The sequence below is a fragment of the Nomascus leucogenys genome, chromosome 2, assembly GCF_006542625.1.
Source record: "Nomascus leucogenys isolate Asia chromosome 2, Asia_NLE_v1, whole genome shotgun sequence".
NCBI lineage: Eukaryota > Metazoa > Chordata > Mammalia > Primates > Hylobatidae > Nomascus > Nomascus leucogenys.
In genome coordinates, this window is record NC_044382.1 from 142,485,168 (window position 1) to 142,509,085 (window position 23,918).

Genomic DNA, 23,918 nt, shown 5'->3' on the forward strand with positions numbered 1-23,918 from the left:
TTAATTTTTTTAATCTTTAGGGAGCAGCCAGGCATTTTATCTGGTTCCTTACAGAAACACTTATGGTTATTTTATATATTATGAATAATGTAGTTTCTTAAAATTAAAATAGGCAGAGTTTAAAGTATTTATACAGCATCATTAAAATCACATGCAATATGTTTTATAAAGTGACTTCAGAGGATGCATACAAATATCTATAAAAGTTATGTATGCACCTGGCCAGGTGCGGTGGCTTAAGCCTGTAATCCCAGCACTTTGGGAGGGCAAGGCGGGCGGATCACGAGGTCAGGAGATCGAGACCACGGTGAAACCCCGTCTCTACTAAAAAATACAAAAAAAAAAAAAATTAGCCGGGAGCGGTGGCGAGTGCCTGTAGTCCCAGCTACTCAGGAGGCTGAGGCAGGAGAATGGCGTGAACCCGGGAGGCAGAGATTGCCCTGAGCCGAGATTGCGCCACTGCACTCCAGCCCGGGTGACAGAGCGAGACTCCGTCTCCAAAAAAAAAAGTTATGTATGCACCTTTAAAATAATTTCAAAATGTTAATCAACCAATCTAAATTGCATTGAAATAGAAACAATATGGATATTTAGGAACTTCTGGTTGCTGCATGGTGCTATAATTACACTGGCTGAAGTATAATTTCCAAAAATTATATGCAAAGGCAAACTAGTTAAAAAGAAAATAAAACTCTACATTAAAGAAATTAAAACTATTTTTGTTGAAGTAACTTTCCCAGGAAGTATTTTATTGGTATCTTTTGTCTTGAGGTTAAAAATGTTGTCTACTGCATTTAAATAATTATTTGGCTTTATTTCCCAAATGGAATTGTCACTTTGATCAAAGTATATAGAGAGGCATTGCTATTTCTCCTTTTACTCTCTAGTGGGGTCACTTGGATGTTAAACTCAAGTAATGAGATTCAGAGACTAATAAACTGTCTGTAACACTGTGCCATCTGTGAAGACTTAATCACTATACAGTGCAACAATCACAACTGCATGTTATTGAGGCTTGTTATGAAGGAGGCAGATGTTAATCTCTTCATCTTACTTAATTTGGATATCAGACTTTGGAAGTAAGTGTTCTTATCTCCAATTTATAGATAAAGAAACTGAGGTTTAGGAATCTGATTCAAGATTTTCCAGCTGTTAAGTGATGGATCCCCATCTTTTAAGAGCCAGGATTGTCTTGTTTATTTGGTTGTTTTTTGTTTGTTTGTTTGTTTGTTTTTTTCCCAGGTCGTACTAAGGTCTCCAGTACAAAGGTTTGGATGAGCATACTTAATTTGTCTTTATGGAAAGGGCTTGAAGGCAGTATTAATATTTCACTTGTTACTGGAATAATGATTGTCGATGCTTGAAAAAAAGTTGTCTACAAAGACTAAGAAGATTTTTTTTGAACACAAAATAAATGAGAATTTGTCATCCATGTTGAGTAGAAGAAATATTTCCCAAATTTCAGACATCCTAGCATTAAAAATGGAGAACATGTATTAAAGCCTTCAAGCTTTCCCTTTTCTTGTTCCATTTATCTATATCAAGATACCCATGGGTACGTGAGCCATTTACTGATTTGTTTTGTAGTTTTGTTACATCTGGCAATGTTTCAAAAGGTAATGCAGGTGGGCAGGTGTTATTATTGACAGTTTACACCAGTCTAAAACAGTGTCCGCCGCATGCATTTGTTCACCCTCTGCTCCCAAATGACAGATGAGTTTGTCTTTGTGAAGAATAGGTTAAGCTCTGATTACATTATTACTAAATAAAATACTCTCTCTTTTGACTTTCTGTATAATGAAACTTTAATTATGTGACTAAATTGTACAGAATTTGAAAGTCAAACAACCCAAAATAACACACCATCGTACATTTCTCTGTGTGTCCTAAAAACATTTGGTAAGAGTTGGCGGCAACTTAAAAAATAATACTATAGAGATCATTTATTTTTGTATTCGCTAAATCTTAATATTACAATTGGGCATGTCTCAGAGGTTACCGAGTTTCTCCCAGTGTCTAGCGTCTATGAAAGTATAGGTTAAGATCTACATAAAGATACAGTGGTACTCAGCTAAATAAGGGTTATAGTGTCTAATGTACATCACAATATACATTACAATATGAAGTATACATTAATGTACATCCATACATACACTAATATCATTATTAATATAAATTAATATATGGCTTCAGAGGCCGTAATGAGGGTCGTTAGCTCTGAACTCTAAGAAACAGTAAGGGCTGATTGAACTCTATTCAAACTTTTTAAACATTCTAATTTTTCAAATTAAATATAATAAACTGGATATTTATTTTAATCTGCTTAGAAATGTTGCTTGATTGCCAGTCTCTTTCTAAAGCACATGTTTAAGTTTCCATTTGGGAAAACAATTAGCAATTTATTTAATAAATATATGACATTTTGAAGTAGTCTGAAGGCTAATCAATATATTAGAATGACTGTATAAAAACATTAATAGAATATACAGGTAAATGAGGAATAATTTACTTTAAATTTTATGATGTCTCTAGTGGGGAATTCAGTAGTTTTCTTTCAGCACTGAACAATAGTGATTTTGATGGTAATGGTCATAAGAATGCCATTATTCTTAGTAATATTAATGGTAAAATGACAGATGCTAATCGAGCTCTTTATGGTATAATGCATGATAAATTATGTGATATCTAAAATCTGAAGTTGAAAGGTATTTCTCATAGTGTTCTTAATGATCTATAGAAAAGCACAAAAGCGAAAAATAGAATTTTAATGAGGTATTCTTAAAAAAAATCTTCTATTTTTGCTTTTGGATAAATACATGCAAAATTTAAATCTTGATTGTCGCTGAACTGTTTTTTAAAGTGCCAAGGACCTATTTCTTTTTCACAGTTAGCATGTTTATTTTCATGTAACTTTTTATAATGAAAGACAATACACATTCAGAAAAAGACAAAAAGGATAAATGTATATACAACTCATTGGACTATCAAAAAGTGAAAATGCTATGTAAATATTACATAGGCCAAGCATATTATTGTAACTTTCATGCCCTTACTGTTGACTCTTACCTCCCTCTTCCCACCAAATAATCATGATCATTAATTCTATTGCCATAGATTAGTTTTGCTTATTTTGAATTATATACAGAAGGAATCATACTATATGAACTTTTAAATATCTGGCCCCTTGGGTTAACATCATGCTTATGAAAAACACCCATGTTGTGTCTACGTAGGTATAACTGATTTATTTTTATATAATGAAATGTCCTACAGTAATGAAAATAAATAAAAGTATAAACAATAAAATTAAAAAATATAATTTAAAAATATACCAGTATTTAAAAATCCATTCTATAATTGGACATGTGAATTATACTTTGGGGCAATTATGAATAATGCTTCAAAAAATTCATGTACATACACGTCTTTTGCTAGCTGGAAAACTGCCTGATTTTGCGTTGGGTACATCATTCTTCAGAGTGGAATTGCCAACTCATAAAAAATGTATATATATTTAATTTTAGTAGAAAATGCAAAATAATTTTAATGGAAATTATACCAATTTATATTCTCAACAGCAGTGTATTAAAATTCCATTTGTTCCACATTCTTGAAAACGGTATTAATTTTCTTTTGTTTTAGGTTTTTATTGTTACCCTCATTTTTAGCCATTCTAGTTGATGTGCATAACTCTCACACTTTGGTTCTAATTGGCATTGTCCAATGTCTAATAAGATTAGCAACTATTTCATACATTTGTTAAGCATTTAAATATTTTTTTTCTCTTTTTTTCCTCACTGCTTTGTAGTTCGCTATGTATTCTGGATAGTAATATACTGAAAAATAGGTTTTACCATTCTGTGGTTTCTTTCTGTTACAACATTTTTAGATGAACAAAGTTCTTAATGTATTCTGACATCAGTTTCCTGTCATGGTTAAGAAAATTTTTGAACTTCTTCAAATCATGAAAATATTCAGCTATGTTATCTTCCTATAACATTACTGTTTTGCCTTTCACGTTTATATCTACAGTCTTCCTGGAATTCACTTCTGCATATGGTTTGAGGTAGCGATCAATCCTTCTTTAAAAATTTCTTTCTTTTTAATTTTTTATGGGTACATGAAATGTTTTGATACAGGCATGCAGTGTGAACTAAGCACATCATGGGGAATGGAGGTATCCATTTCCTCAAGTGTTTATCCTTACAGTTACAAACAATCCAATTATAGTTTTTAAGTTACTTTAAAATATACAGTTATTGTTGACTATAGTCGCCCTGTTGTGCTATCAAATAATAGGTCTTAGTCATTCTATTTGTTTGTACCCGTTAACCATCCCCACCTCCCCACAAGCCCCCCACTACACTTCTCAGCCTCTAGTAACCATCTGTCTACTCTCTATGTCCATAAACTCAACTTTTTTGATTTTTAGATTTGTCTTTTTAAATTGTTTTCCAATGTGGATATCCAATTTATACAGCACCATGTATTTAAAAGAATTATTTTTCTCCCCACTGCTTTGCATGGCAAACATTGTTAATAATCCACTCTCCATACATGCTGAATCTGTTTCTGGATTCTCTGTTCTGTTCCAATGATCTGTTTGAAGAACCTGCCAATATGACATTTTCTTATTTTTTATAACATTCTAAGATTTAATATCCCTCCAACTTTGTTTTTCTTCACGAGTATTTTGGTGATTTCCATTTTGTTACATTTCCACATAAAATTTGTAACTATCTTGTAATTTGTGCACACACAGAAAAACATTGGTTTGAATTTGATAGAATCTATATATTAATTTAGGAGTAATTTAGGAGTATTGACATCTTTTCAATATTTTTTTTTTTTTTTTTTTTTTTTTTGAGACGGAGTCTCACTCTGTCGCCCAGGCTGGAGTGCAGTGGCGCAATCTCGGCTCACTGCAAGCTCTGCCTCCTGGGTTCACGCCATTCTCCTGCCTCAGCCTCTCTGAGTAGCTGGGACTACAGGCGCCCGCCACCATGCCCGGCTAATTTTTTTTTTGTATTTTTAGTAGAGACGTGGTTTCACCGTGGTCTCGATCTCCTGAACTCGTGATCCGCCTGCCTCGGCCTCCCAAAGTGCTGGGATTACAAGCGTGAGCCACCGCGCCCGGCCTCAATATTGTATTTTCTAATATAAGCCTTTTAAATTTTTCTCCATATTTTATAATTTTCATGTAAAGGCATTAAATATATTTTATTAGCTTTTTACAGTTAAATAATATAGTTTGATACTAATGTAAATGTCATTCAAAAATTTCACTTTCTGTTGCTTTTGTATAAATGTTTAATTCATTTTTATATATAGATTTTTATCTAGCAGACTTGCTAAACTAACTCTCTAGATTTTTCAAATTTCCTGCATATGCACTCATACACCTATAAATAAAGGCAGTTTTATTTCTTCCTTTCCAATCCTACTACCTGTTAAATATTTTTCTTGCCTTATGACTCTGACTAGAAGTTCATTACATGTTTAATGAAAGGGTCTGTACAGAACATACTTGTCACATTCTCAAGCACAAAGCAGCTCTCAGCATTTCCTATAACGTATGATACTTGCTGTATGATTTTTACAGATGCTCTTTGCAGAGTTAGAAATTGCCTGCTGGGCTAAAAATTTTAATCATGTGTGAATATTACATTTTATTAAATGCTTTTTCTGTATTTGTTGAGAAAACCATATGTTATTTAATGTGATAAATTACATTGACTTTTAAATATTAAGCAATTCTTGCATTCCTGGAATTAACTCGATTGAGATATGATTTATTATTTTTTCTATATTTGTATATTGTAGAATCATTTTTAAACTATTTTTAAGGAGTTTTGGATTTGCATTCATGAGTAAGATTGACTTTTATTTTCCTTCTTGCAAGTTCCTTGTCAGATTTTAATATCAGGGTTATGCTGGCCTCACAAAACAAGCTGGGAAGCGCTCTCAGTTTTTCTGCTCTTTGAAGGTACTTGTTTAATATTGGTCTGATTTTGTCCTTAAATGTTTAGAAGAATTCACTAGGAAAGACATCGAAGCCTGCAATTTTCTGGGTGAATATGTTTACAATTATGCATTTAATCTAACAGATGTAGGCAGTTCAGGTTTTCCTCTTCTCATCTGTTTTGGTAAGTGGCGATTGGTTTGGAATTTGTTTCATTTAAATTTGTAAAATTAGTGGCATAATTTGAAATATCATTATCACTCTAATGTGTACAGGATCATCGTAAGGTGCTGTTTTGCATTACTGATATTGTTTATTCATGTCTCCCATTTTTTTCTTTCCCGGATCAATCCTAACTAGGGTTTTGTTAACTTAAACGTTCTTTTCAAAAACCAACTTATGTTTTTTTTCCCCAATTTTGGTAATTATTCGTATGTATTTTAATCATGAGGGATAATACCTCTTGTAGAAATAAGAATATACAGACATCAAAATGAAAAATAATTACAATAGTCTGAATTACCAAAATTCGGGATAAACAAAATTCCCCCAAATTTTGTATATATTCTTTCAGATTTATAACACAAATGTACTTATGAAGTATGTTTTCTAAACACACACAGATGAAATATAGAATTTTACTGAATGCTATTTGATACATATGACCACTGTTTCCTCATTTGTACATCTTCTTACTACTTCCCTGCTTAGATTATTTTAAAACATATTTAATATTGCATGACCTTCTTCAAAGATTCTACAAAATATATTTATAATCAATAAGGAGTTTGTTTTTAAATCGAACTTAAATAAAATGAGCATATCTAACATAATTTATAAGTTCTGTAATATCATAAAATAATCATGGGCTATTTGAGTTTTGCTTATAGTGTAAAAATATCTTTTTAGAATTTATTATTTAAATTAGAATTCAAAGTCTAATAATACATTGAATTAATACATGTTTTATAGTATAATACTATTTATTACCTTTAAAATCAATTTTATTGAGAAAGTATTTAGTTGCCATGAAATTCACCCAAATAAAGTGCAGAAATTGATGAGTTCTGATAAGTGTAAACACCTGTTTAATTAACCCCACAAAGAGGAATCAGAATGTATCCCTCACCCAACAGTTCCTTCATGCTCCTTTGTAGACAATCCTCATAAAACCCTGACCCTGGAAATAATCAGCTTTCTGTCACTATAGAGTATTTTTACTATTCTAGAATTTTATATAAATGAAATCATCTAGTGTTCACTTTTATTTCTGGCATTTTTCATTCTACAAAATACTTTTTAAATTGTTTTACGTTGTTGAGTATATCATCAGTTTATGTCTTTTATTATTAATTTCCCATTGTATAGATATACTGTTTTTTTAACTCTGCCTTATTTTTGTCAATTATTCATTCTTTTCTAAACTGCTTCTTAATTTTTGGCTTTAATTTGCTGTATTTTTCCCCCTAATGTCTTAACTTCTATCCTTAACTCATTTATCATCTGCCTTTCTTCTTCTGATATCCATGGGCTCAATATTGGTGACTTCGCTTTCATTTGTGATATTGATAATTTGGGTCTTTTCTTTCCCTTTTTTCCCCATAAATAGCAAACTAGAGGTTTATCAGTCTTAGCAAACTTTTGAAAGAACCACCTTTAAATTTGTTGATTTTCTCGAATATTTTCCTGTTTCCAATTTTATCAATTTGTGCTCTAATTTTTCAAATTTCTTTCCTTCTGCATTCTTTAGACTTCAATTCTAAATTCTCTAATAAGCTAAGGTGAAAACTTGGGTTATTTATTTAGATCTTTGTTTTCTAATATATGCATTTAATGCTACAAATTTTCCTCAAACACTGCTTTTGCTCTATACTGCGTATTTTGATGTTATATTTTCATTTTCATATAGATTTAAAAATTCTAGATAATTTCACATGAAACTTCTATTTTTAACTTGAATTTTTTCAGATGTTTAGGAACTTTCTAGTTATTTTTCTGTTATTGATTTATAGTTTAATTCCTTTATGGCTTGAGAGCATACATTGTGTGATTTCTATTTTTATAAATTTGCAAGTGTATGTTTTATGACCTATAATACATGGTGAATGTTCCATGTGAGCTTAAGATGAGTGTGTCTGCTGTTGTTGGGTGAAATGTTCTCAAAATGTTAATTAAATGTAGGTGAATAATAGTGATGTTCAGGTCTTGTATATTCTTACTGTTTTCCTGCTTCCTTGATACATCAATTATTGCAACTATAATAATGGACTTCTCTGTTTTTAACTTGCCATTCTATCAGTATTTGCCTCATGTAACAACTCTGTTAGTTGCCTACACAGTTAGGATTATTCCACCATCTTGGAAAATTGATCACTTTGTCTTTAGGAAATGTTTCTTGCTATCCCGAATAATCTTCCTTGTTCTGCACGTTTCTTTGTCTGAAATTAATGCAGCTCCTCCAGCTTTTATTTTTTATTAGTGTTATCGTATGATATATCTTTCTTCATCCATTTACTTTTAATGTATGTTAGTCTATATTTAATGTGGATTTCTTGTAGACAACATAGCTGGGTCTGCTCTTTATATTCTGACAATCTCTCTAATTGGTATATTTAGATTGCTCACTTTTCAAGTGATTATTGATATATTTGAATTAATATCTATCATACTTTTAACTGTTTTCTATTTGTTGCATTTGTTTTTAATTTTTTGCCCCATTTTAAGTTCCTTATCTGATTTTAATTGAAAATTTTCTATGATTCTATTTTATCTCCTCTTTTACTGTATCCATTATACTTTAAGAAATTGTCAGTGACTGCCTTAAACTAAACCAAAGTCCATTTTCAAATATTAAGAGTACTATTCTACTTATTATATAGTGCAGGTCCCTTATAACAGAGTATTCCTAACTTCTCCCTTATGTACCTGACATCATTCATTTGTAATTTAGGTGAATGTAATATTAATTTGCAATAAAAAATAAATTCATTTAATTTATCCATGTGCTATAAGCACCCAATACATGATTATTATTTTAAAACATTTATCTTTTAACTAATGATTAAATTAACTAAGAATAAGAAAAAGGAATGATCTTACTTCTTTTATTTCTTCTTTAATGTTCTTCCCTTCTCAATGTAGATCCAGATTTCTGAGCTATATAACTTTCCTTTTGTCTGAATAACTTCTTCAAACATTTCTTGTAGGGAAGGAATGCTCTCAATGCATTCCCTCAGTTTTTGTTTGCCTGAGAGTCTTTACTTCTCCTTCACTTTGGAAGGATAATTTCTCTGGATGTAGAGTTCTAGTTTTATTTTTACTTCTTTCAATGCTTTACATATTTTACTCCGCTCTTTGCTTGCTTGTTTGTTTTCTGATGAAAAGTCCAATGTAATTTTTATCTTTCTTTCTCTATCAGTAATATAGGTACCTTTCGATGCCCTCTGCTTCTTCCAAAATTTTGTTTTTGTCTTTGGTTTACTATAATTTGAAACTGATATGACTCAGAATAGTTTTTATTTTGGTTTTTAATCTTCATGTTTATTCTCTGAGCTTCCTGTATCTACAGTTCAGTGTCTGTCATTAATATTGAAAAGTTATTGGCCATTATTACTTCAAATATTTCTTTGATCTATTATCTTTTCCTTCTGGTATTCCACTTACGCATATGTTACAACATTTATAATTGCCCACAATTCTTGATACTGTCTTCTGCTTTTCTTTTTCTTTTTCTTTTTCTATTACAGCTTTTTTTTCTTTTTCTATTACAGCTTGAGAAATTTGTATCTTCTTTTCTTTTATATATATATTTATTATACTTTAAATTCTAGGGTACATGTGCACAATCTTCTGATCTTTTGTTGGTTGTATCGAATCTGTTGATGGGCCCATCAAAGGCATTCTTCACTTCTGTTCCAGCATTTTTAATTTGTAGCATTTCTCCTTGATTCTTTCGCAGAGTTTTCATCTCTCTGCTTACATTACCCATCTGTTTTTGCATGTTGTGCGCTTTTTCCATTAGACCCCTTAGCATATTAATCATAGTTGTTTTAAGCCCTTGTCTGATTTTCAACATCTGTGGCATATATGAGTCTTGTTCTGATAATTGTTTTGTCTCTGCAGAGTGTGGGGGTTTTTTTTCTTACTTTTTGGCATTCCTTATAATTTTTTGTTGGAACCAAAATGTGCTGTATCTGATGACAATAGAAACTAAGACAAATAGGTTGTTAGTATAAAGATCTACATTACTCTGGCAAGAAATGGGTTACAGTTTAGGTTTGCTATAGGTACTATAGGTACCAGATGCTTCCAGTTCATCTAATGCACTTGTTTCTATTTCTCCTTTTGACTTAAATTCTCTTCAGAGGCAGTCTTTGTTTTTTAAGTCTTTCAACTGTTATCCAGTATTATTGCACTGGACTCCTGTTGTGTGGTGGGTCGATGTGTAAGAGGAGCAATGTTCTGTAATATTCCAACTCAATTTAAGTGTTTCATTGGGTTGTTGTCTCAGAACTGTGACCTTCACAAGCATATCTCTGGTGGTATAGCTTTTTTCCTTCCTGCCAGCTACTTCTTTTCCTGTTGCTTTTTTTGTCCTTAGATAAGACAGGAAAGGTACAGAGGCTGGAATGGGAGAAGTACTGCCCCCCAATTGGGAGAGGTTCTGGCAAAGTCTTTTCTTCAGGAGAATAGCCCTTTGTCATGAAGAGAACCCTCAGCATACTTCACAGTCATTCCCTTTCCCGCTTCCTGACAGAGCCAGAAGGGAATCTTTTTCTAATCTTCATGGAATGCATGGATGGGTTCTTGGAGGTAAAGCCCACAGAAATGTGGAGCCCTCTAAAACTGTGGTCAGGAGCTTTTCACTCTCATGCTAGACTACACTCAGTTTCCAGAGATTCATGAAAATTATCATAGAAGTTTTCCTGTCAGTTTCTGGTGCCAGTGGCTTTTGTTCCAGGTGGATGGATCTCAGCTCTGACTCTTTGGATGGTCCCGTCCCTCTAGATTTCAGCATGGTGTTGTGTCATGTGTACTAGCTTGTGCTGCTATAACCAATACCATAGACTGGGTGACTTAAACAACAGACATTTATTACTCATAGTTCTTGAGGTTGAAAAGTCCGAGAACAAGGTGCTACCCAATTCACTTCTTGATTAGCGTCCTGTTTGTGGTTTGCAGATGGCTATCTCTCTACTGTATCTGCACCTGGTGAAGAAAAGGAAGTCTGAGCTCTCTTCCTATTCTTATAAGGGCACTAATTTCCTCATGAAGGGCCCACCTCATGAGCTTATCAAAATTTGAATACCTCCCAACGACCTCATTTCCAAATACAGTCACATTGTGGGTTAGGGCTTCAATATATGAATTTTGAGAGGGTGCAATTTATTCTATAGCACCACGAAAGCTCAGTTCTCTGATGAGTCTAAGAAAAGTCGCTGATTTCTAATTTGTTTGTCTTTTTTCTTGTGGTGCAGTGTAGAGCAATGTTTCACTCTGAGATGAGTACTGTGTGTGTGTGTGTATAAATATTCTAATATATTCTAACATTAGAATAATATGTATATTCTGTAGAATATATATTAGAATAATGTATATTCTATAGGAGATAAATATTAATTTACCTTTAAGAACAGTTTTTGCTGCTATTTTAGTATTTTTTAATGTACATAGGACACATCAGAAAAAAATGAATAGATAATTTTAGGCCTAGAAGGCTATCTTTCTGCAAAGTGTACTTTCATTCACTTTTACAGGCAACCAGAAGCACTGAACCTCTCTGACAACCTCACTATAATTCTCCACATATTGGAAAGACGGGAAGTTTACCTTTAATCTCCGTGCGGGGCTGTCTCATCTCTGGCTTTCACTTTATCCTAAAAAGTAGATCCTCTAAATTCTTACAAAAAGCCTGTGGAAGCCTGTAAAATATTCTCTTCTTTGAGGGCTCTAGCACTAAAATTTTGTCCCTAACCCCATGAAAGCTGCTCATAAAACGATGACCAAAACAACAACAACAACAACAAAAAACTACCCAGCTTCTGTTTCTCCTCTTCAGAAATCCTTTAGTTATCCCTAAAGAGAAAGCCTCAAATGCCGGGCTCACCTCTTTGGGTTTTCTTCTTCTAGATCTTGGACATTTAATATTTTATTATATTTTTATCTCTTCAACTCTTTTTTTGTTTTATTCCAAAAGGAGGGTTCAGAATTTCCAGTCCAGCAGTACCATAATGTGAATTTTTAGTTATTTTCCATCTCAATAAAAATTTAGTCTTCCACAAGATTGTATATATAATACCCTAATATAAATGTAAGCTTTATGACTTGTCCACATATCTCTCATAAAACAATTTATTGCTGTGTTTCAACAATAGTTACAGATTACAGCCAAGTTTGCATCTTTCATGTGCTTTTTCTCTTCTGGCTGTTTGATCTGTCTTGGGAATTTAAAAGCTTTTATGCAAAAGGCACTAAATAGTATATTTTATAACTTGTATCTCCATAGATTCTAATATGATGATTCGCACAAGGGGTCTCATCAAGTTATCGTTAATAATTTTGTGTTCCTTCAAATAAATATTTTAATAATATTCAGTAGTTTTGGAAGGTGGTAGAGACTGAGTTTATTAAATAAAATTCCATTCCCTTTAATTTTGAAAATTGAGATTTATTATATGTGCAACTCAGAACTTAACATTCTAATTTGATTAGTGGATTCTCATTGCTATTTCTTTATTATATTAAATGAATTATACATTCATAATCAAGACTGAATCAACTTGGTAAGATACAGTCCTGATGTCTTGTTCAACATATGTTTAAAAGTTACTCTTATCAGGGTTTATGTTAGCAAATTTTCCACTTTTCAGTAGTACTTATTTCTCTTTGCTTTTATTATATACTTTTCTAGACTAGATAACCTTTTGGGAGGCACATTTAGTAAAGATTTATACCTGACATCATAAAATTAAAAAGTGATTTCTATTTGACAGCATGTTGCTGTGATTTATTTAGCGTCTGAATGTCAGCTGACTATGTCAAAATGAATTGTACTTGAAAATAGGTCATGTGTAGGGCACATGTAGGTGACAAGAATTCTTACAATAAGGGAGGTTATTAATGACAAGGGGATTTTCATGCTTCCCTGTTTCTTTGTTGAACTTGTACTGGTGCTGCTGTTTATTTGGATGGAGCTGGCCTGATTTCTATATAATTGCAGAGTCTGCTATGCAACTATGTGTAATGGGTCCCATGTTTCTGATTTATAACAGTGACGTTTTAGAGCATCTTACAAATTGCCATATGGGCATCTCTCTTTATACTTCTTGGCTTTTATACATGAGTTGCTCAATTAATATTTGTAAAAGAAATTAGTGCTATCATGCCTCTTCATAAACTTTAGAATCACTTTGGAAATACTTAAAATCCTGTGAGAAACTTTAATTCATTAACTCCATAAATTTTCTTGGTGAAAATACATTCCTAAACCATCTATGAATACCTCATTGAGTTTGGAAATCACCAAGTCTAAAAGAAAAGAAAAATACAATGAAGGCTTTTATCACGTAAGACATATAAAGTTCATTTTACTTCTAGATATTTTATGTACTTAATAATATAACATATTTATATTCTATGTCTATTAGGAGGTTACTATTTATATGCAAGAGTCTTATTGGTTATTGAATGCTTATCATTTATTTTTATTTGACTCCAATAATTTTGAGAAGATATAAAGTTTAATAGAAATCTCTTTGTCTATAAAAGTCAACTGGTAAAGGTGAGTCCCAGTTCAACAGTAACCTAAGTTGCATTATTCTAAAATGTGTAAAAGGTTTTAAATATAAATTATGAGGAAAAACGAAAAAAGCTTCAGATAAAATATTAAATTTCCTCTAGGGTAAGTTGTTTGCTTTCATGTTCTGTTGAAGTGATGCCTTTTGATGGCTTAACTAAATTATGGGCTTTGGAGTCAGAAAAGCCTGGAATTAAATCCTTGCTCTGCCACTTTCTAGCTGTGTGACTTTAGGCACATAACCTCTATAATTTTCATTTTCCTCAGTTGTAAAGTGGGTACAAAAATAACTACTTCACAGAGTTGATGCAAATATTAAAGCTAGCTAACACATCTCTGCTATGTCTGATGCTGAGCCCCTAACTTTCATGTGGAAAACATTTAAATTGGTAACATAGAACACAGTCACTAGTTGTTATGGTCCAAATATTTGTGTCTCCCCAAACTTCATATATTGAAATCTTAACCCTGAACAAGATGGTTTATTAGGTGGGGCCTTTTGGGAGGTGATTAGGTCAAGAGGCCTGTTATGGAAATGCAATTAGTTTCCTTATAAAAGAGACCCAAAGGAGCTCATTCACCCTTCTATGATGTGAGACTACAGCTAGAAAGTGGCATTCTGTGAAACATGAAGTGGGCCTTCACCAGACACCGAATCTGCTGATGTCTTCATTTTGGACTTTCCAGCCTCCAGAACTGTGAAAAATAAATTTTTGTTGTTTATAAGATACTCAGTTTATGACTTTTGAAGTGAGACCTTCTAAAATTTTTTTTCTCTCTGAAAAGTTTTGAGATAATATAGGGAACATAGAAGAACAGGATTTATGCACAAACCAGAAGAGTGCTTTAAGAGTGAGACAAAGATTCAATGCACAAAATTAGCTTGGCATGCATTCGAAATGCAAATTTCAGGACCCTCCCCACAAATTTAGTACACAGGTGCAAGATTTGTTTCTAAAAAAACACCTCAAGTAATCCTGACATATACTAAAGTTCTGAATCTTTAAAGGAAGACATAAGTGTCCCTGTAATAAAATTATTATTTTTTAAAAAAGATAAAGAGATATTTAAATCCATGCATTCCTTTATGAATTGTTATGGTAACAATTCTTCATAGCAAATTGAGGAAAGTTTCCTAGGCAAAGGAATACATTTGAAACTCAATTGCATGCACTGGACTTTTCATTTATAAAGTAATGTAGCATCAATCCTATGCATCATTCACAAACATTCTGAAAACTTCCATTAAATATTAAAATCCAAAGCAGAATCTTGGTCATGTATGAAAAAGTTTCAACAAGTGGAGCAAAAATTGCAAATATTATTGATCAGTTAATAAATATAATAAATAGTAACTGCATATTTTTCCAAGTGACACTGGCATTAGAAAGTTATTTAAGGTATCCAGAGTGCTACTAAGTAGTGCTTTTACCTGCTGTATTGCTATGCACTCTTCCTATGTGTGTCTCCATTATTTTATTATTATAAAATTAATACATGCCCATTAAAAAATCTAGATTTGACTGGAACGTGCTTAAGTCCCATATCCCCAGCCTCACAATTTTGCTTACCCTCCGTAAGAGATAATTGCTAAAAGTTTTGAATATGAGGATATTTTTATTATTAATATAAACTGTATCTTATATCTATTCTTAATGTTTTCAAAATTTAAATAGCTCATAAACTGATCAAGTGAAAAGTGAAAAGCTGTCATTTGCAGATGTCTTATTCCACTTACCTGTCGGCTGTCACTGCCGCTATGCATCTTTTCTCCCAGTCCCTTAAGACACCAAAATCATTGAACTTACATTAATTTTGAAACAAATATGGGATCTTTTGGAGGGTAATGTAATTAATCATCCAGCTGTTCACTCTGCAATAAATTATAATTAGGGATTGTGTTAGTCTGCCACTGGTGCCTAGGAAATAGAATCAAACGTATAAGAAGATCTAAGGTCCTCAACCAAAGCTGCACATTACTCTAATTTGGAAAGCTTGTAAAGACATAAGCGTACAGGCTGGGTGTGGTGGCTCACACCTGTAATCCTAACACCTTGGGAGGCTGAGGCGGGCAGATCATTTGAGGTCAGGAGTTTGAGACCAGCCTGGCCAACATGGTGAAACCCCGTCTCTAGTAAAAATGCAAAAAAAAAATTAGCCGGCCATGGTGTATGGGGCCCGTAATGCCAGCTACTTGCGAGGCTGAGGCAGGAGAATTGATTGAGTCCGGGAGGTGGAGGTTGCAGTGAGCTGAGATGGCGTCACTGCACTCCAGCCTGGGTGACAGAGTGAGACTCCGTCTCAAAAAAAAAAAAGAAAAAAAAAGAGACATAAGCTTACACATTCACACACAAAGAGAAAGAACGAAAACAATGCTCAGGCTCTGAGTGCTGAGAGTTTAAATGTGCAGTCTAAGTTCAGGAAACATTGCCCTATATCAGCCATCCTAAAGGAAATTGAAATAATCTAATTTTTAGGCGAATCATCGGGATTTCCATAGAAATTGAGACTGCAGTGCTCTAGAGGTTGGGTGGGAATAAGGTTTGATTAGTGCAATATAGAAAATAGCTAACCTTTCTTACCAAACCTCAGTAAAAAATTTTGACCAGTGGAACAGAATGGAACCTTCTCAGGGGTCTGGTTGTCAGAGTCCAAATATATGGAATTAAACAGTGTTCTCCTATTTATGTTCTGGGAAACACTAGTCTAGAAATTTGCTCTGCAAAACAACAGCAGCAGCAACAGCAAAAACAGCAGGGAGCAGTTCTCTGGCCTTATGTGTTTGAGATGTGCTAAGTAAGTGTCCCTGCCATGGGTTGATGCATTGCAATTTGCACATTAGCACGTGACGTGCTCTGAGAGGCCGTGTAATTGAGACATCCGTTGAACTTTTGTTTTTAAGCTCAGTCTTTCTCGAACATACACATTCAACAGATATTTTATTGAGAACCACTTTGAGCTGAGCAATGTTCTAGGTATTATGGATGGAACACAATAAACCTCCCTGCTTTAGTAGAGTTTGTTTTCTAGGATTAGATAAACAGGCAGATAATGATCAAATAAGAGAAACCTGTCTTAAAATAATGAGAAATATAGAGAAAATAGCCAGATATTTATGGAGGGTGTTAGGTACGCAGGTACTTTAGAGACTGTGATCAAAAAGGGCCTGTCTTGGGGTAATATGTTAGTCAAAGCTTAAAATGACAAGAGAAGCTGGGCAGGCAAAGATCTGGGGAAAGAACTTTCAGAGCAGAATGGACTGCTGGTGTGAATCCCTGAGAGGAATGAACTTGGGTTGTTCAGGGTGGTCCAGTGTGGTTAGAGCATAATGGAGGTGGTTGCTAAAGACTGTGTTTGGATAAGGAGTTTAGATTTTGTTCCAAGTGGTAAAGAAAGTGTTGGGGATGGCATAGTTTAATTTACCTCTACGAGTGTTACTGTGTGCTCAGAGGGGAAGATATTGGGGGTGATGGCAAAGAACAAAATAATAATAAAGACCAGGAAGAGGCCGTCAGGGTAGTTCTGGTTAGGTGATGCTTTGTTGAACTGAGTGGTCATATTGAAATAAAGAAATTCCCCGATTTTGGATATAATTTGGAGATGCCATCACAGCTGTGCCTGTGTTATGTGAGCTTGAACATTTAGTGTATGGGGTACTGGTGGATTTGGGGCAGGAGGTAGGGGATTGATTGACAAGGAGAATCAAATTAATTTAACTATAAAACACCCAATCTTTCAAAAATGTATTAGAAAATGTTTTGGTAAATGATAGTAAAGGGATATTTGTGAAGTAGAAAGAAAAACAGGCAAATGATCAGAAACCCTGGGTATTGGTGTTTCTAGTGTATTTATCTTTGCCTTATGCAGTCTACATGAGGTTGATCTTATTTGTTGACCCATCATGGGCAAGGGACTTATGATGAATCCGCAAATGTAGTTGCATGTCCCCTTATTATGAAAGAAAGAGATGGAGGAGAGGAGAAGGAGAACCATGACAAGGAAGGTGAGAAATAAAAATGAAATGTAAATTATGTAGAACAACTTCTGCTTCATGCTGACTTCTCCGTCTGTAGTCTTAATGGTGTGTTGTGTGGAAGAAAACAAAAGTTGCTTAGATGTTGGGTGCTGCAGTATGTGGGTTTTACAGGTGAGCTACCTATTATGTCGATGCATCCTGATTTTATGGAAGAAATATAGCTCCTGGTCCTACCATATAATAGTTGCAATGGTTGCAAACACTGGAGGGATATTTTTCCTTTCCTTTCTGACCTTTAATTTCCTTGTCTGCAATTTGACTGTGCTAGCTTAGCATCAGTTCCCAAGATTTCTCTAGCTTTCAAATTCTAAAGTCCGTAAGTTTAATTACAGGTCTTTCCAAATTATTATTGCTTCCAAGTTCCCTTAACAATTTGAATGCGTGTATCTGGCATTGTGCTGCTGAGATTTAACAACCTGTTATCTGAGTGTAGCTCCAACTTGAATGTTTAAACTTTTCTTTATGTTAATGAGTAAGATGAGAAAGTGAAGGAACCAAAACATGTCGTAGCTTAATTCATTCATCAATGATGTAAGCAACTTCTTTGTTGACTCAGATGATAGTTTTTCAACCCTTGAAGAGTATTTTCTCATTTTTTTTGGTGCTATTCACAATGTTAAGTGCTACGGACATGGCATATTTTTATGTTTAATCTACATTTTACAGAAGCAATTTTTATTACAGGTATCATGGTTGAAAACTGGTTTAATGGGGTGGTAGAATTTAAACTCTCTTAATAAAAAGAAAAGTTGAAGCAACAGTAATTTCTCTGGATGGAGAGACATCATGACATAACTGTTAATGTGATTTTCTTACAGAAGGTAGCACCATTCATAGTAAAATGCAGATCACACATTGCTCATAGACGTTATAGGTGACAAGCTGAAATGGATGTTCTCCAGGTACATTGATTTCCTCTTTCCCTTTTCTTGTAGGGTTTTTCAGGAAATGCAAATGCAGACAGTGTTGTGTACTATAGACTCCAGCCTTCTATCAAAGCCAGATTTCTGCGCTTCATCCCTTTGGAATGGAACCCCAAGGGCAGAATTGGAATGCGAATCGAAGTGTTTGGATGTGCATACAGTAAGTGTTTGTTTATCCAATACGCTGGCATAGATATCAAAAGAGATGTTTTAAAAGCCAAACTGCAAACTGAAATGGACTTTTTAGCTATGTAAAGAGATATAAAAAATAGGAATAATTTTTGTGGAAAGCTTTTGTGTGTGTGTGTCCGTACATGCCAATACTGACTTTCATGTTCAACTTTAACATTTTAATTCAGAGATGGAAGCACTTGATAGATGGATAGATACATATTTATTGATACATGTGAATGCATTTCTTCAAATAGAGTATTATTGAGTAGGTTGTAACTTTCAAATATTAGGAGTTTCCTTCATGAGTTATATTTGATGATATTTCATTTAGGTATCCTGAGTCTAATAAAAGGGACATTGTTCCATTTAGTTTAACCAGTCATGTTATGAAACCAAAAAATATTTTTCTCTTTAGCCTAAAAACAGTATCATGCAATTCACCTTTAAATATGCTATGCTCTCAGTATAAATTAATAGAAAAAGAAAAGACTTCTGCCTGAATATAATATGTGTTTAAAATACTTTCACATAAAAAAGATAGAAACCACAGATTTCGGTCTCCTCTTAATGAAGCATTTTATTGTGTATATTTTTTGTGAGGAAGGGACCTAAGAGTTATTGATAGTGTACCTCAAGCCACATTATCCTGTTAGATACACTTTTATTAGAGAACAGTGGGTTAGTTATTATGATTTACAATTAGCAGACTAACAGTGTGAGGTTTGAAGAGGTTCAGTAATTTGCTCAGAGCCTCACATATGAAATAATCTGGAAGATAACCCAGGACTGCTCAACTTCATGACATCGTTTTTTTTCTCTAGTAAACATGTATTTTTAGCTACTAAAGCTTTTTTCATACATACACTGTCACTTTGTGATGTAAGCCAAGTTCTGATTCACTTTCTTTACATAAGAAAAGCACGTGATAAAGAGATCAAGTGACTTGTTGAAGTTGTCTAAACTATCCGACAGAGAGATCACATTGCGTGGTTTGTGTGGGTACTCTGCTGTATTTCGTGATGTTCTCAGTGTCCGTCTCTACCACCAAACATATTTGACAGATCCGATTCCTCCAGGGCCTACAGAATAATACTAATAAAAGTATTAATATAATATTAGTAGCAATAATAGCAGTAACACTAATAGTAATATTAAGAGCGTTCTTTTCTATAACTCTAGAAATAGCACCGTTTCCTTAGTGCTTATTATATGCACTATTCTAAGCAGTTGACGATTCCTCAAAATAGCCCAGATAAATATTACTGGGTAACTACTCCATTTACCTCTTTTGAAAATGAGAAAGCTAAAGCTTAGAGAGGTTGACTTGCTCAAGCCACAAAGAGAGGAAGTGGCAGAGCTGGGTTTGCAGCCAAGTTTGCCAAACTACAGAAAGCAAGCTTATATTGACATTTTCTCTAGCTGTTGAATAACAGAGATGAGTCAGTGGCCAACTGACCTCTCACTATCTGTCCACCTTAACTGCAGGCTTTCGTGGCTTCAACAATCCAGCTTAGCTACACCATGTTACTTCCTCATGTCACAATTAGTACACCTGAATAAAATCATGCTTTAAAAAAATCCCACCCCCAATTATGGTCATACAAAGTAGAACTTGGACAGTCATCTTATTTGTCTTTGCGTCGTAGAGCTTAGCAAAGCTCATGCCACATGATGGACAACTAGTAAAACAGATTTCAAAGTGCTTCCTATTTAGTTATATTCTCCACTTATTTAGAACATCCACCTTGCAAAATACTTGTCTATCACAGTATAAAAATAACTAACAGTTATTGTGCGTGTATTTTTTGTAGACATCCTACTAATAATTTAATCCTCAAAACCACCCATTTATTAGAGAGAAAACTGGGTCTTAGAAATATTAGGCAATTTGTTCAATACCATACCCTTAGTATGCATTAAACCTAGGATATAAACTCAATATTAACAAATTTAACATTAAGAACAACAGTTTAGTGGGACTGTTTATGCTGTTTTGCTGGCTCTAAAGCACCAGGTATAATGTCCACATGGTGGTGACAGCTAAGGTACAGGTTCTTTTGAGTTATCTGCTGCTCTGTGGCTAATGATAACTCAAACCTCCCCCACACCTGTCTTGATCTGCAGCTCTCTGGAATGTTCTTTTTGTTGCGACTTCATTTGCTATCTTTGGGGTGAGCATACTGTCCATGTATTTGATCAATATTCTTTTCACATTGACCCATGGTTGAAGTAGTAGTACTGGAAGCCAACAGGATTTTAAACTCAAACTTAAACACATATAGTGAAACAGTGTGGCAGGAGTTAATGACAAATGATGCTTGTGTAATTTTAAACCATTATTAAAGGAGAAAAAGTAATAAACTTAATGGATAAACATTCTTGTAGATAATCAGAAAATAACCAAAGAATGGGTTGGGCATGAGTACCTTATGGGAATGTATTTGATCTGAGGTATGACTTTCATACCTCAGTTACACCATAGTCATGCTCACATTTTCCACCTATTCATAGCATTGGCATTACAACATATTTATTAAAACATGATATTATTTAGCCATCATTTATTAAAGTTAATGTGTGTCAGAGACTGTAAAGAATAAGCATCTTCTGATTTGTTCCTAGTAATGTAGGGAAGCAGGCACATGCATATTGCCATTTCATGCAGGAGTCAGAGGAGGCAAGCAGAATTATCTACTGAATAAGACATACAGCTTGCTCTGGGTGGCATGGCAAAGAAATAGCTAGGACTACTGGCTTTCCCTACCCTCAGAAGGAAGGGCTGTAGTTGCTATCATCACAAGTATCCTGTTGCAAGATTTTGTCCGCAAGTCCCTTAAGTAGCACAGACCCAATATCAGATTGGATTTTCCCCAGACACAAAAGACCGTTCTCCCAAAATCTCTATTAAAAGGGAAGTGGTGTTGGGGAGTGGGTAGGGTTTCTTTACTGAATCACAGCCACAGGACATTCATCCATGTCCAACAAAGTAGGTTTCCCCTGAGCTTGAGGAAGACTTGAAGGATTGCATGCCACCAACCATCCTCCCCGTCTGTGCCTACTCATCTGCACCAAATTAATGTGACTCAGGTGTGCTTTGCCTGAGCCATTCACTCAAGTGTAGCACACCTCGCAGAATGCTTCATCTCTCCTGACCTAGAAGAAGGTGAACTTAAGAGAAATTGGTAACTTCTGCAGAACTACACAACCCATGTTAGATCTAGGATTTAAAATCAGCTGTCTCATTTTCCTAAGCCAGTGCCCTTGATAACTATGTGAATCATACATGTATTGAGCCTTTAACCATTTATTGGTACTTGCTAAAAAGAACTCTACTAGGTATTGAGTATAGGGAGATATTCCAAAGTCATAAATATTTTCTTAATAAGGATAGGCATGTGCAATGTTGGAAAAATTATATGAACTAAGTATAAAATATTGTAGCATGAGTATAGGGTGTGAGGGATAAAGTGATTGAGAAATTGTGGTTAGTATAAGAAAGATTATAACAGTAGATTTTGAAACAAAGTTGCAGATATTTTCACATGGGAGACTGAGAGGATGGTCCAAATAGGAAAAGTGCTGTACCCCAGTCAAGCACAGGAAAGAGGATTGCTGGAATGATTATTTGAGTACAGTCATTCAGACTGAAATCAGGGCTACAGGTTAGAGGGTGAAATCTGGAGGCAGCAGCTCATTAGAAGGCTTTCACTCGTTTGGGCAAGTGATGGTAGAACCCCAAGCTAGAGGAACAGCAATCAGTAAAGGGGGAGGAAGAACGAGGTGCAGTGGCTCATGCCTGTAATTCCAGGACTTTGGAAGGTCGAGGTGGGTGGATCACCTGAGGTCAGGAGTTCGAGACCAGCCTGGCCAACATGGCGAAACCCTGTCTCTACTTAAAATACAGAAATTAGCCAGGCGTGGCGGCGCACGCCTGTAATCCCAGCTACTTGGGAGGCTGAGACAGGAGAATCACTTGAACCCAGGAAGTGGAGGTTGCAGTAAGCCAAAATCATGCCACTGCACTTCAGCCTGGGCAACAGAGTGAGACTGTCTCAAAAGTAAAGGGGGAGATAAGCAGATTCAAAATATTCTGAGGATATTGAATCAAGAGATCTTGGTCATTGTATGTGAGGGAACACTGCATTATCGAATTTGCTTTTTTTCTTTCCTCCCTTGATCCTTTTTTTTTTCCTTCAAATTTGAACAACTGTCTGGAAGGGGGTGTCATTTACTAAGATGGGAAATGAGGCAATAAACAGATTGTGAAAGGATACAAGAGATAATTAATCCTGTTGTTGACACATTGAGTTCAAGTGCCTATGATGTATGGAAGATTGGAACTCCAAGCCCTCTGAGTTGAAGATGTAGAATTAAAACCTATATAAATATCATTATTGTTAGTAAATCATAAAGTATTCTGCTTATTGTACTACTGTTAATAACAAACGTGTGAAGTGCTACGTTTGAACGACTACTGATGTCTTGAAAAATGGAAATGCATTTCTGCCATAAAAAAGCAGCTCGTTTGTACTATTTTTCAGGTGGAATAAATATTTTTATACCAGGCTCCCCTTTTGCCTAATACACGTTTGCTGAAGTCATAGATGCAAGCCTATCCTGTGATTATTATAGGAAAATGGCTATTGTGAAAACCACACATAAATTGCCCTTTACCCCAACAAGTTAGGGCAATAACTTGTTATGAAGGAACATCAAGTGAATGGAAAATCCATATCAAAGAGCATGTTCTACTTTTATGTCAGTAAACTTGAAGTTGTTTCCTGAGGGATGAGAGAAGTAGAGGCTAAATTTTATGAGATCAAAGAGAAACTATAAATTTCAAATATCTTGGTCATAGCAGTAGTGATCATGTTTATAGATCTAGAGAAGAAATGTATAGAAATAAATTACTGGTGGGAGAAAGAAAGAAAAAGAAAAGAAAATGTTTGATGCTACAGAAACAATACTACATGTCTCAAAGAGAAGTAAACAATGGTGAACAAAGGAAAATAAATGGGTGAAAGTGAA

General features: G+C 34.4%; 1 protein-coding gene across 3 annotated transcripts in view; it reads left to right on the forward strand.

The window, feature by feature from the left end:
* Positions 1-23,918, forward strand: part of CNTNAP4 (contactin associated protein like 4) — a 334,483-nt gene that overhangs the window by 177,061 nt on the left and 133,504 nt on the right. For all 3 annotated transcript variants that reach the window (XM_030819122.1, XM_030819116.1, XM_003259972.4), the window contains exon 4: positions 18,729-18,876. In XM_030819122.1, coding sequence (XP_030674982.1) covers positions 18,729-18,876 — 148 coding nt within the window. The remainder of the gene's footprint in view (positions 1-18,728; positions 18,877-23,918) is intronic.